This window comes from Pagrus pagrus, assembly GCF_965226575.1.
Source record: "Pagrus pagrus genome assembly, chromosome: 15".
Classification (NCBI taxonomy): Eukaryota; Metazoa; Chordata; class Actinopteri; order Spariformes; family Sparidae; genus Pagrus; species Pagrus pagrus.
Window position 1 is genome coordinate 22,108,773 of NC_140199.1, and position 13,589 is coordinate 22,122,361.

Below are 13,589 nucleotides of genomic sequence, written 5' to 3' on the forward strand. Positions count from 1 at the left end.
TAGCAAACACTGCTGACAGCTTGTATGCCCCTTCTCTTGTGCTACCATCTTCTAAAGGTGCACTATGTCGTTTTTGGAGAAGGAATTCAAACTAAGAATTTTAATATTTACAAATTAATGAGGTAATAATGCAACCTTAGTTTAGTTATAATCAGATTATTGTTATTATTATTAACAATGTAAAGTTGTTAATATTAGCAAAACCTCATCTAGCTGCAACATCGAAATGATGCTTTAACAGTACTAATGTAATATTAATGATCAAACAACATAGCCTGTAACACAACACTGAGTTGGGCCATTCTGCTCTATAATGAGGACTTTAATTTCTATACTCAAGAATACATTTTTCTGCTAATACTTCAGTATGTTTACTTAAGATTTCAAATGTAGAACTTGTAATTTGATTATTACATTGCAGTATTTGCTACTTTCACATAAGTAAAACATTGAAATATTTTCTTCCATCACTGTTATGGTCCTTTTTTAAAAGTGATTTAGATTTAAACTGTGCTTTAGTTCAAAACAAGTCACTTGCGTGGCTGGATAAACCTGCTTGTTGACCTCATGGCAAAAATGAGCTACTGGGCTGCTCTTAACCAACCAACCATTGCTGCCCCCTTCTGTGCATTTTGTACAGTACTCCTATGGGTAATATGATGACACTCAAAACTTATTTAGGAATATGCACACGTGAAGACAATATCTGCTAAACTTATGGTCATACAATTCAGTTTTCGAGACACAAAACATGATAGAGGCTTCCTTCATTTTAATTGCTTGATGAAATATCCATCCTTGATGGGATTTTTTCCCCACTTTGCTCCATTCCTGGTCAGAGGTCAAGGTCAGCTACAGCCCTCTGCTGCACAGTCCCCTTGTGGCAGGACAGCCTCATTAACCATCAGGTCATATGGCCTGCCCCTCCAAGGTTAGCACCAAACAGCTCTCTACCTCCGTTAGATATTTAGATGATTAACAATTAATAAAATAATAAATTGATTCCCAATCTGTTTTTTAGAGATCAATAAAGATGTCTCCTTGTTGTCCTGTATAAATAGATTCATGAGAAGAGACTTGCTCACTCAACCTCCAGATCCTTTTCTTACCTACAGTTACATCACATGAAAAAAGCCCCCAAAAGGTTGTTTTTATACGAGACACAGCAGTTCACCTCCAACCAATGAATTAAACATGAAGATGGATTACTGGTGCAGCCGTAGCAGGCTGCCACAGGTGGTGCTGAAGGCTGCAGCAGTCTCACAGCCTCCCCTTTTAGTATCTCAAACAGTTGTTCAAACATATCCCAAAAAAACCCAAAATAGACAGCAAGAGTCCTTGAGAAGGCAGACAGCAGTCTCCTTCCCCCGTCCATAAAAGAAGGCAACACCACAGGGATTACAGTGAGAGCTGCTTTCTTTTCATTGTGTGGAGCAATTTCTTGACCTGTGTTCATAGTCGTTTGGCTCAAAAACAAGTGGATGAATACACAATTTGGAGCTGAACAAACAAAACAGGGTTGAAATGGAGAAATTCTTTATAACTGTCAATGTGTTTCATAGATGACATGATTCTAAACTTGCACAGAACTTGAGCAGAAAGTATAGTTGATAATCTATTTGATATGAAAAGAGCAAAATAAAAATATACCACCAGCAATTAACCTCATCTCTTAAATTTGTGTGTATTAAATCAGATGTTATACTTTCTCATGGGTTCACTTTGAGTTTGTTCAGTTTAGTGTTAGAAGAGGTGGGACTTAATGTTATCAAATATACTCTCACATCAGATCATTGACATTCATTGAGGTTAATCTGAAAATATACGTGTTGTTGGGTATTTGTTGGAGAAATTTATAAATATACAGAGAACGCTATACTCTTCTCTATACGTCCTCTAGAGGGAGCCAAACCCCATTAAATAACCTACCAACTGACCTTGTTCAGTTAGGTTTGTTAGGTCAAACCGGCTGAAAGACGACATATCAAAGCACAGAAATATGCTCATTTCATTGTCCATTTAATAGTGAAGACAACTCAGTTATAGAGAAAAAAACATGGTGACTGCCTGTATATTCAGACAAACAACACAGAGTAATCTAAGGTGAACACAAGCCTGTTATTGTCCAAAGTTAATGAATGATAGAGTGCACTTTCACCGCACCCACACACTGTAAATAGCGAGATCATATAAGAGCATTTATCTGCGTCCCAGCTGCTTCTTAAACGCCTTTAAGGACTTTGCCATCATCGGAGCAACTCCTGTGTGCACAAAAATAAGTGATAACACGCACAAAATGCACATAATCAGGTCTACATACGGATCTATATGCATGCAGTAGCTTTCAGTCTGACCTTTGAAGGAAATTATTAGATAAAAGAAGAGACAAACATGATAAATATCTGAACAAGCCAATGTGATGGCGTTGGAAAGCAGTAGCAAACCTAACAACATTGCATTTACTACATCTCTCTGTCAGCTCACTTGTTTTTTTGCGAGGGTCTTGTATATTTCCTGCCCCCGAGGAGCTGCTGCTGGACCTGCTGGGCTCATTACAACTGGGCCTCGATCTGTTGTCCTGAACCTTGACACTGACAATTCAAGAAATAATAAAACAAAATGATTATTTACAAAACTAAAACAATGCACGTAAAATGACAAAATAAGTGTCCGTCTACCTACAACGTTAGACCACAGCTAGTGAGCACAACATCCCATGTTGCGACGGTTAACAACAAAAGGCCCATAGGCCGTCGCTAACCAGAATAAAACCAGTTTATCCAGCACATTGCTCCAATTCCTGTGTTTGGCTAAGCTCACCCAAAAAGCATTTCACCCAGTGTTATCACATGAGTCTCTGACAGATTATGACCTTGCTAAGCTGCTGTTGTCGAGTGATCACTTTGTAGTTGAGGGCTTTTATGTGGGAGAGGAGCAGAGCAAGCACAGGGCTTACCAGGTGTAAAAATGTGCAACAATGCCCCTGTTTGCCTCTCAAAGTCTTTGCCCTTTGTATGAACTTGGTTATTTACATTTCAGCTTTGTTGTTTTCCTGATAATAGAGTTAATCACAAAATAGATATTTCTCTGTATTTAGGACGTTGGAGGCCACCTGCACCTGAGCTGATGAGGCTGCTGAACAGCAGTTCCATGAATTTCCTGCTGAATTCGCACATCTCTCGGTGGCTTGGCAACAGTGTGAATAAATGCCATCTTCACCTGCCGACCTAAAAAAAAAAAAAAAAAAATGTTACAGCGTACAGGACAAAATAAAGAGCAACAATATTTCTCCACCGTATACAGTGTGTATAAAATGTTGTGTTTCTAATGTTTAACAGTTTAGAAGTTTATTTCACAAAGGATACCTTTGGGTTTGTTAGAATGTGCCGAGACGATGCTTTTTGTCAGTCTTTGGAGCTTCCTCTCCCTCTCCTCAGACAGCCTGACGTACATCTCTTTCCATGATTCATACTCCTGGAGTTTGGAGTCTTTGAAGTCCCTCTGGCAATGTTTCCCCCACAAGTGGTCGGTCACTCCTACGTAGATCTATCGAAACAAACGGTTACAGGCCGAACAGCAAATAAACACCTGTATGCTCAAACAAAGTTCTCCCTTCGTCACAAATTTTACAATAGCTTGAAATACACATCTCTACCCGAGGTTTACAAAGTGTGGGTTTAACAAACCGAAGACATAAACATAAAATGGCTCCTTAGAGCTTGTTGGTTTCAGTTGTTTCGGAGAATGTTGCAACTCTGTTTTTTTGCTGTAAAGCTCCAGAAATGTTTTGTGGACTACAAAACTTCACTCGACTTTCCACATGGGTGAGCTCGTCTTTTACGTTACTGTTCAGATGAACATTATTATACGAGACTTGCTGCACAAAGCTGCACTCTGGATTTTCACACTTCACAAAACAAAAAGAGCACAGCTCAGTGAAGGAGATCAGAGATGTGGTAGGAACTTTACAGCTCAGTGGTGTTCAGAAAGACATCACTGATCATTAGAACTTGTTGAAACGTGCGTGGATGAGATACAGCAGCACCAGGATGACTTTCACTCCTCTCAGCTGAGGAGCAGATATAAGATGATCATTTTATATATAGCTACAACAGCTGTATGTTAAATCATTACCATGGCATTACAGGCATTACGCATGACATCACAGTGAACCAGCTCCAACATACAAAGAAAGACTTATGTACACAATAAATATCTATTTATTTAACCAGCAGATTATCACGTGATGACTTGAAAGCATTCATCAACATGTCAGCTTTGCACACAAGACATCTAATAGGAATATTTACTGATTCCATTGCTTGTTAACTATTTTGATAACTGACTGTTTCAATCATTTCTCAAGCAAAAAATGTCAAACAGGTGCTGGTTCCAGCTTCTTAAATGTGAGGATTTGCTGCTCCTCTTTGTCATTTCTGATCGTTAAAGAGGAATCATTTGGTTTAAGACTGATGCTTGGATAAAAGAAGCAATGACAAGATGGTATTTTGGCATTTTTCAAATGTTCATAGACCAATTAATTATGAAAATAATTGGAAGGATAATTGACGATGAGAATAATTGTTAGCTTCACCCAAAGTTGTGAAATGTGAATTCCTCCCAGCTCTGCAGGATTTACAGCCCAGTTGTATTTTACTATTCTGCTGCAACAATGCAAATTTCCCCGTTGTGGGACTAATAAAGGATTATCATATATAATGTCAATGGCCTTTGCCCAGGACAATGTTCTGTTTACTGAATCTATGAATTTGAGCTGCTCTAAAAGCAAATATGTTGTCCCGATCACAGCTAAGCAGGTGTGCCTAATAAAGTATCCACTAAATGTGCACTAGATGTATTCTTACTGGGTTGCATTCTTCGATGCGTAGCAGCTGCTCCGGTGTACACCTCTCCAACACCGGCTCGAGGATCTCAAACGGGACTCCGCCAGTTTCATAAAGCACTGAGAAGAGATCCCTGCTCCTGAATACAAATCCAACAAACTGACTGACCGATCAGAGTCCCTAAGCTCTTACTCACGGTTGATGTTATTCTGGAGCGTGCGGATACACTGCTGGTACAAGCTCATCATGGCCGGGAGGAAGACGGTCTTGGCACCGGAGTACACCTGCATCTTTTTGTTAAGTCGCTGGCCGGTGAAGCCTGAAGACTCTTCAGAGACGTCACAGAAATCTGACTCCTTCTGAGCTTTAAGACAAAAGAGCGGACGTCAGGAACGAGATAACTAGTGTGAAGATGCAGTAGGGTTTGTTATAGATACAGTACCTTTCGTCTCAAAGTAGTCAACACTGATTTGCTTTTCACATTCGGACAGAGTAGCGGGTAAAGGGATGTTCATCAGCTCCATTACAGACTCCTTAAACTGCTGAAATACAAGGGATTATCAGTGGATCATTACCTGCACTACAGAGGTTAAACTCTTGAGATATCTGTAAAATATACCTGTTTTGGAGGGGAAACATTTAGAGACACCACAGGTGGCTTGTAAGGTTTCATGCTTGGATCGTCTGCTGCAGTCTTGTTCTTCTTGAGAGCTTTCTTCACTCCTGATCTTTCTTTCTTCTTGAAAACATTCACGTCATAGTTCAAGTATGATTCAAAAGACATGGCAGGTGCCTCGCAGTAACTTTCCTTGTCCTTGTTCTTCATTTTGGCCATTTTGTGTTTTGGATGTCCCTTTGTTTCACACTCCTGCTTGTGTTGTTTGTGCTTCTCTTTACTTGATTTTTTCCTTTTCCTGTTTTGAGCCTCTGAACTCCTCGATACTCCTGAAGACCTGTCGTCTCTGACATCGCTCAGTCTAAAGGTTTCTGAGTGTTTCTCATTGGACTCAAATGGAAAAGAGTCTTTGCCTTCTGTTGAAGACTCTTTTGATGGCTTTGATTTCTTATTCGACTCTTTTTCAGACTGAAATCTTCCACTGTCACAGCTGCTTTTTGAGGCTTCCCTGGAATCAGACCTGGATTTCTGATGAGTGTCCTCCGAGTTTGTGATTACGACCTCTCCCGATTTTCTGTCACTCTGATCATTTTTCTTTTCCTTGGAAACAACTGATTTTTCCATTTCATCCTCTTGGATTTCAATTTTCTGAGAGATATCATGACCTTTTTCTTGATTTTCAGTCTGGTCCTCATGTCTCATCTGTTCTTCACATTGTTTCTCTGAATCATTTTTCCTATCCCCTGTTTTAAAGAGGGCCCCATCTGAAGAGTTCTGACTGTTGTCATAAGATGTTAAGCAATTATTGTTTAAATCCTCCTTTGTCAAACCATTATTTGTAGAGTCTTGGTCCTCTGGTTTGTCTGTAAAAGACGAATCTGCATCTTCTGTGTGGCTGCATCAAGGAAATGTTCAAGATTAACACGTCAAATACAGAAACATTTAAGCACAATCAATCATATTATAATGTATATTGTTAAATGAAACTAAAAAGTTGAACACGCTTCACCTTGTGGATTCCTTAGGGACCAGTCTTTTCCAGCCCCTAACTAGCGACTTGGCAAATTCTCCCGCCTGTTCATGCCTGCGCAACGAGTTAACCGTTTTCCCAATTCCAGTTTCCTAATTTATGCCCAGAGACAAGTCAAAGATCATTAAACTTGTCCAAATACATAAACTCAAAACACGTTCTTTGCAACAGAGACTCACAGCAAGAATGTCTAATGTGATATCCAGATCCTTGAGTTTCTGCAAAATCTTTAGAACCTGGAAAGAGAGTAGACACATCAACAATTTAGGACAAAAAGCAGCTAAAAGGTGAAGTAGACTGAAGAAAACCCCACATGCCAAATATGGCAGTCCTGGCTTCGGATCACCACAGTTGCTGATTGTGCATTCAGAGCAGAAGCTATGTATGGGAGCCTCACACACCCACTTAGGCTGCTCCTTTTACCTCGAACTATAAATGGATAATGCCACTGTTGGCTGCTGTAAAGTCTCACTATATAGCCGAGTTGGGTGTTTTCAGGTTGTGCATTTTAAATGAATTTGAATGTGTTGACAAAGTGAATCCCAAGATCTAAACTGGCCAATTTCTCCTAGAAATCCATCTATATGTAAAAGTAAAAAAGTGACTCCAGCAGGCCTGCGGGGCGGCCTGATGATGGACAGCAGCCATAAGTTGAACAACTGCAGGAGCTGCCAATTTTAGCCATCAGGCACCTCCCATTTAAACAACCTGACCCCCACAGTGAGAGGGTTCAACTGCTGTGTGGCAGCAGCGCACATGTCCTCTGTCCTCAAATGATCAGAGATACGAGACGATACTGAAATAAAGACATCAAATGAAGGACGGCGGAGTTAGTTCAGCCAATAAACACAGAGGACCTTCGGACACAGCCTTGAGATCATTGGCTGTACCGTGAAACATCTAAAGAAACGCTTCCGTTGCGCTTCAGCTCGGGTCCGTTTATTGTGCGCACTCACATGAAGGAGAAGTAAACACTTTATCTACCGTAGCGGACTCTGCCGTGTCTGTGAGCTGAAGTTTGAACTTCATGACTTTCTTCTTCACCACATCAGAGCTGCTGGCCATCACGGTGACTCACGTGCGGCCGTCTGCGCACACCGGGCCGCGCGCGCCCGTTGATGACACTATTATAATGGGCGGAAATGATGTGGGGTGTGTGTTTTGGTAATTATGTGACAATTCATATCAAGAACACATTGTTGCTGCATGTTTTCTTCTTCTTCTTCTTCTTCTTCTTCTTCTTCTTCTTCTTCTTCTTCTTCTTCTTCTTCTTCTTCTGTGTAATGGGCAAAACATAAATGAAGCTAAATAGGGATACAATTATCAGTGTCAGGTTTTGGCCTTAAGAATAAAAAAGCACCATGCACCTACAGAAAGAAATGAGTGTCTCAAGCCTTCCTGCAGGTCCCTCTTTGGAAACTATTGGCCTTTTGAATGGTCATACAGCGTTGCCAGAGAGATTTCTCATCCTTCAAACTATGAACAAACAATTTTGGATGACATATTGATTTTCTCCTTTCCTAGAGTTTACCCAAAGAGATGCATGACTCTGAGCACTCTGTTGCTGAAAATGAGAGGAAAAGCAAAGCAAGTATTTCAAAAACCTGCATACATGTCAAGTGTAAGCAACCATCCCATCAGCTGGCAGGGTCTTGATCAAACTGTTGAATTCACCTTTATGGTAAGTGTCTAGAGACTTCTGAAGAGAGTTGCAGGAAACAGTTTTAAGTGTATAAAAGGAGCAAATGACAGGTTGGCTAAGGAGTGTGAATGCAGGTATTAAAAAGAACAGGTGATCTTTGGATCCAACGACATTTCATCAAACCATAAAACAGAGGTTAGACTTGTACTTTGCCAGCGATCAATAACCTAAAACTACCCAGGCGCTGGGTATTTTTAGATGATGACTTATTGATCACAAAGCAAATACAAGTCTAACCTTTGTTTTCTGGTTTCACACTTTTAAATGCGATGGTAATTAAATGGCGCCCACGTCTTGAGAGTTTCTTCTGCACACTTTAGTCTCTATTCTCTCAAAATAAAGTCTGCTGATTTCCGTTTGGATCGTCCATGATCACACCCAACAATAAATCAAGATCATTCTTATTTTTATTTGATATAATTTATTTCCAATGTATTGTGCAACTAAATTATCCAAAAAATAATTTTCCTTCTGGATACTTAAAAAAGATAACAAATGAAATATTTCTCAACAATGACCTGATGAAGCTCCTCATGTGACGTCCCATCGAGGATATAGGTCGAGCCCCCACAGTATGTTGACATCAACTGATTGGAGGCTATTGTAGGGCACTATATTGGGAGGTGGGGTGTAGGGTCCCATGCTTTGCACAATACTTGATTGGCACTCACTCCCCAAGAGGAGGAGTTAACCACATGTCCCTTTCAGCTGGGGTGACTGCTGCTCTCTCTCTCTCCTGCTCCAGTAACTGGAGGCACAAGTTCCTTCTTCCCCAGCCTCAACTTCATTTCTCAGGTATGTGGAGCTTTGCCATGCTTTATCGTTTGTCATTTTAGCATTGAAAAGGCCGTTTGGTGCAGTTAATGCGCCAGCGATTGTTGGTCATTTCAGAATGGAAAATGTGCTCTTCACTTGCTAACATGGAATTCAGAAGACAAATTAACCGTTTGAAGCCGTTGAGCTTTTGGTAAAATTATTATTTACACAGTCAGGGTGACAGTTAGTTAAGCGTTCTAGGGTTGTGGGTAAATAATGTGAGGAGTGGCTTTTTATGAAACTTTTTTTGTCTTGTAAATCCTCTTATTTGCAGCCTCAGGACAGGCTTTACAGAATTAGAGCAAATGAAGAAAACTGACAAAAAAATAATATTTGTCCTGATCTGAAGTTAAACATTCAGAGGACATGAGGCCTGCTGCTCATGTCGCAAAGCCTATAAAAGGAACGTCATGGGTGAGCCGTCCAGCGTTGCTATTCCTGGACATACTGCTGATAAATTGTGACAGATGCAAAGAGGGGCATGTTGACGCACTCACATGCCCCAGCATCACCTGGTAGCATACATGCTTTTAGAGGTGTCTGGTTGGGTCTAAATACATTCTTCTAACTTTAAAATGAACGATAACTTTCCTCTTTAGATACAACAAGTTAAATGTGCAGGGATCTGACATTATTGCTTAATTTGAGGCAGACAAGAGTATGTAGATACAAGTGAATGTAGCATACCTTGAACTTCTCTGTATTTCATTAGAAGACAAGATCTGTAGCACATGACTTCATCTGACCGATGATACAGCTTTTCTGGCACTTTCCTGACGTGTTTAATTTATATTTTCGGAAGGTTTGGGCTGCGTTCTGCTGCAACAGCCATGGCACCCAAGAAGAACAAGACAGCTAAGAAGAGCAAAGGGGACATCAATGAAATGACCATCATGGTTGAGGACAGCCCCATCAACAAGATCAACGGGTTAAACACTCTGTTAGAGGGAGGAAACGGCTTCAGCTGCATTTCGACTGAAGTCACTGATTCTGTGTATGCCCCCAACCTCCTGGAGGGTTTGAGCACCATGAGGCAGGACAGCTTCCTCTGCGATCTGACGGTTTCCACCAAGTCCAAGTCATTCGATGTCCACAAGGTTGTCATGGCCTCTTGCAGCGAGTACATTCGCAACATCTTGAAGAAGGACTCATCCCTCCAGAAGATCGACCTGAACGACCTGTCACCTGTCGGCCTCGCCACAGCAATCACATATGCCTACTCTGGAAAGCTGACCCTGTCTCTGTACAGCATTGGCAGCACTATCGCTGCAGCCATGCTGCTGCAGATCAGCACCTTAGTGAAGATGTGCAGTGATTTCCTCATGCAGGAGCTCAGTGTGGAGAACTGCATGTATGTGGCCAATATTGCCGATGCCTATGACCTGAAAGAAACCAAGGAGGCATCACAGAAGTTCATGCGGGAGAACTTCATTGAGTTCTCTGAGATGGAGCAGTTCCTGAAGCTCACCTACGAGCAGATCAGTGACTTCCTCTCGGATGATTCCCTGCAGCTTCCCTCCGAGATTACAGCCTTCCAGATCGCCATGAAATGGTTGGACTTTGACGAGAAGAGGTTGAAGTACGCTGCAGATCTGCTTACTCTCATCCGCTTTGGCACTATCTCTGCCCAAGACCTGGTGAATCATGTCCAGAGTGTGCCTAGAATGATGCAAGACTCCGAGTGCCACCGTCTCCTTGTTGACGCCATGAATTACCATCTGCTGCCATACCAACAGAACATCCTCCAGTCACGCAGAACAAAGGTACGCGGGGGCCTCAAGGTGGTACTCACAGTCGGTGGACGCCCTGCCCTGACAGAGAAATCTCTCAGCAAAGAAGTTCTCTACAGAGATGCAGATAACGTGTGGAATAAGTTGACAGAAATGCCGGCAAAGAGCTTCAACCAGTGTGTGGCGGTCTTGGATGGCTTCCTGTACGTGGCAGGTGGTGAGGACCAGAATGATGCAAGGAATCAGGCGAAACATGCAGTCAGCAACTTCTGCAGGTAAGAGCTAATTGTGCTTTTAATTTTGAATTTGTTAGTTTGTGTAGAATCAGAAAATAAATGCCTCCTCTCTCACACATTCTTTAGATATGACCCACGCTTCAACACTTGGATTCACTTGAGCAACATGATCCAGAGGCGCACCCACTTCAGCCTCAACACCTTCAACGGCCTCTTGTTTGCTGTCGGAGGGCGAAACGGTGATGGTGTCCAGGCCTCTCTGGAGTGCTATGTGCCCTCCTCCAACCAGTGGCAGATGAAAGCTCCCATGGAGGTGCCCCGCTGCTGCCATGGCAGCTCCGTCATCGACGGCAAGATCCTTGTATCAGGAGGTTACATCAACAATGCCTACGCCAGGTCCGTGTGCTCGTACGACCCCTCCACCGACACCTGGCAGGATAAGAACAGTCTGAGCACACCTCGAGGATGGCACTGCGCCGCCACCGTGGGAGACCGAGCCTACGTCATCGGTGGCAGTCAGTTGGGAGGTCGTGGGGAGAGGGTGGATGTCCTCGCTGTCGAATCTTACAACCCCAGCAACGGGCAGTGGAGCTACTGCACTCCTCTTCACACAGGAGTGAGCACAGCCGGTATTTCCACTTTGAACAACAAGGTGTATCTCCTCGGAGGCTGGAACGAGGGCGAGAAGAAGTACAAGAAATGCATTCAGGTTTACAACCCTGACCTCAATGAATGGACTGAGGATGACGAGCTGCCAGAAGCTACAGTCGGCATTTCATGCTGTGTTGTCACCATCCCCACACGGAAAACACGAGAGTCCAGAGCCAGTTCAGTGTCTTCTGCGCCAGTCAGTATATAAGGGTTTAGATGATGATAATGATGTAGTTTACATGTCTAAATGTCTCCAGCTTTTCTGTTGCAGAAATCCTGGTTCTAAACTCTACCAGTCGTCCCTTTTTCAGGACTAGGATGCACAGTTTAAATGATGAGCAAAAATAAGTCAAATGGAAGGATTACAAATTTGGGACAACGTTCTTTTACAATTTCTTGTTAAAACTCCTTTGATTAGAAACAAATTGAACAATTTGAAAGCAGAATTCAGAAGCCTTGAAATGTATTTTCAGAATTTTAATTAACAGAAATGGCATGATTAAGGTCAGATAAAGTTTGTGATGGAGACAAAGCAATAGCCATTTTTATCATTCTTAGACAGAAATTTACCTTTGGGGCCAATTCAGTTCAGATAATTTCATAAACCCTTTTTCTGTGATGTTATTTAAAACTCAAATGAAAGCTATAAAAAAAAAGCTATATAAAGGCTGCTATGCTAACAAATCTGTCTTTTTAACCCAGTGCCACAAAATTAAAAATACTAACAACACAGTAATTAGTAACAGTTATTAATAGTGAAGGATTTTGTGACAGGCGTGTCTGTCGTGACTAAAGCTACTGTGATTCTCAGATACTTGAACAGAATAATGAGCTGGAGCTGAAGTAAGTGTTGGCACCACCTACCAGGAGTAGGTGCTTGTCATTAGTGTTCAAACTCGCCACACGGTCATGCTGCAGCTTCTCTACATGCATCTGATGTACAGTATCCAGCAGTATGTTGGGTGATCGTCACAAACACTATTGGGATTCTGTTGGGAAAATGTTGGAATGATGAGGGTTGAATGGGTTCAGATGTGACAGAAAACAAACTATTTTGTAAAAAAGAAAAAGAAAAATATAACTTGGGAGTGATGTTGTCAGCCTGAGCTTTCCTGGAGGTCAGTACTCATGAATTCCCTGACTGCTCATGTCTTTACATTTATTGTTTGTTTTTAAATTAAAGAGATGAAGTGTAAGCTATACTCTGAGCCATGGTCATTTTATTTATAATCATGTTATTTTGTGAGTCGAGAGGTGTGTCTGCATGACACTATTATTTAAAAAAATCTAGTTCATGTTTGTTTTTGACCACCATCATTGAAGAAATCTGTATGTACACGAGATTATTTTGCTCTTTTTTCTCACAAATCACATCTTTTTGACATTTGTAGTGGTGTCTTTTACTCTTTTGGGAAAATATTTAAATGGCAAAGGTACAGTTGATATTGCTATAAGGCTTTATGGTATTCAAAAGCGTCAACCTGCTGTGGTAACAGCAATGTACAGATTAAGTTTCCGCAGTTTTGCATGGTGTCCACAGCAGTATTTTTGGACCAGGAGGCCATAATGATGAGGCCATTTGGAGGGCTACGTTTCCATTTCCCATTTGAATCATGAGGTATGCACTTTTGACTTCCTATCTTTAATCCTACATAAGTGTTGTCAAAGGGTGTGTATATTTCCAGCCAAAAGACTCAAACATTTGCATACTTCTTATATATCTTTACACATGTTTAAGTTTTCCATTCCATTAGAAGCTCACAGGCATCTAGTAAGTAATCCTGTGGCTACAAGTAGCTTTTAAGTCTGCCTCTAATTTGTTGTCAACCATAATGAATGACTGTAAAACCAATTTTTTGCTCCATGACGAGGGTTACAGCCTGCTAATTTACACGGTAAACATACTTAATACTGTGAGAGCCAGGAAAAAGGGCTTTAGGCGTGTACCAGGAGCCAATTAAACA

General features: G+C 41.5%; 2 protein-coding genes across 3 annotated transcripts; one reads left to right on the top strand and one right to left on the bottom strand.

The window, feature by feature from the left end:
- Nucleotides 1–1,998: 1,998 nt before the first annotated feature.
- On the bottom strand, nucleotides 1,999–7,628 carry eloal (elongin A, like). 2 transcript variants are annotated; one of them, XM_084375109.1, is made up of 11 exons: nucleotides 7,475–7,628; nucleotides 6,670–6,726; nucleotides 6,470–6,582; nucleotides 5,464–6,355; nucleotides 5,287–5,386; nucleotides 5,041–5,208; nucleotides 4,866–4,963; nucleotides 3,366–3,546; nucleotides 3,119–3,227; nucleotides 2,485–2,591; nucleotides 1,999–2,261 (listed from the first exon to the last, which is right to left on the bottom strand). In XM_084375109.1, exons 1-11 carry the CDS (start codon nucleotides 7,553–7,555, stop codon nucleotides 2,200–2,202), a joined length of 1,968 nt encoding a protein of 655 aa, XP_084231235.1. In that variant the 5' UTR covers nucleotides 7,556–7,628; the 3' UTR covers nucleotides 1,999–2,199. The 2 variants fall into 2 exon arrangements, with proteins under 2 accessions (XP_084231235.1, XP_084231236.1); XM_084375110.1 differs by having other exon boundaries at nucleotides 5,287–5,383; nucleotides 7,475–7,627.
- A 1,290-nt stretch (nucleotides 7,629–8,918) lies between these two features.
- klhl31 (kelch-like family member 31) lies at nucleotides 8,919–12,827 on the top strand. Its single transcript, XM_084375111.1, has 3 exons — nucleotides 8,919–8,987; nucleotides 9,811–11,013; nucleotides 11,101–12,827. The coding sequence occupies exons 2-3, from the start codon at nucleotides 9,839–9,841 to the stop codon at nucleotides 11,831–11,833; spliced, it is 1,908 nt and encodes a 635-aa protein (XP_084231237.1). The 5' UTR covers nucleotides 8,919–8,987; nucleotides 9,811–9,838; the 3' UTR covers nucleotides 11,834–12,827.
- Nucleotides 12,828–13,589: the final 762 nt, after the last annotated feature.

Coding starts and splice junctions, on each gene's coding strand:
- eloal (XM_084375109.1), bottom strand. CDS start 7,555: ATGGCCAGCAGCTCTGATGTGGTGAAGAAGAAAGTCATGAAGTTCAAA. Junction 5,209..5,286: donor TGACTACTTTGAGACGAAAG/GTACTGTATCTA, acceptor TTTGTCTTAAAG/CTCAGAAGGAGTCAGATTTC. Junction 3,228..3,365: donor ACATTCTAACAAACCCAAAG/GTATCCTTTGTG, acceptor TTTTTTTTTTAG/GTCGGCAGGTGAAGATGGCA.
- klhl31 (XM_084375111.1), top strand. CDS start 9,839: ATGGCACCCAAGAAGAACAAGACAGCTAAGAAGAGCAAAGGGGACATC. Junction 11,014..11,100: donor GCAGTCAGCAACTTCTGCAG/GTAAGAGCTAAT, acceptor CACATTCTTTAG/ATATGACCCACGCTTCAACA.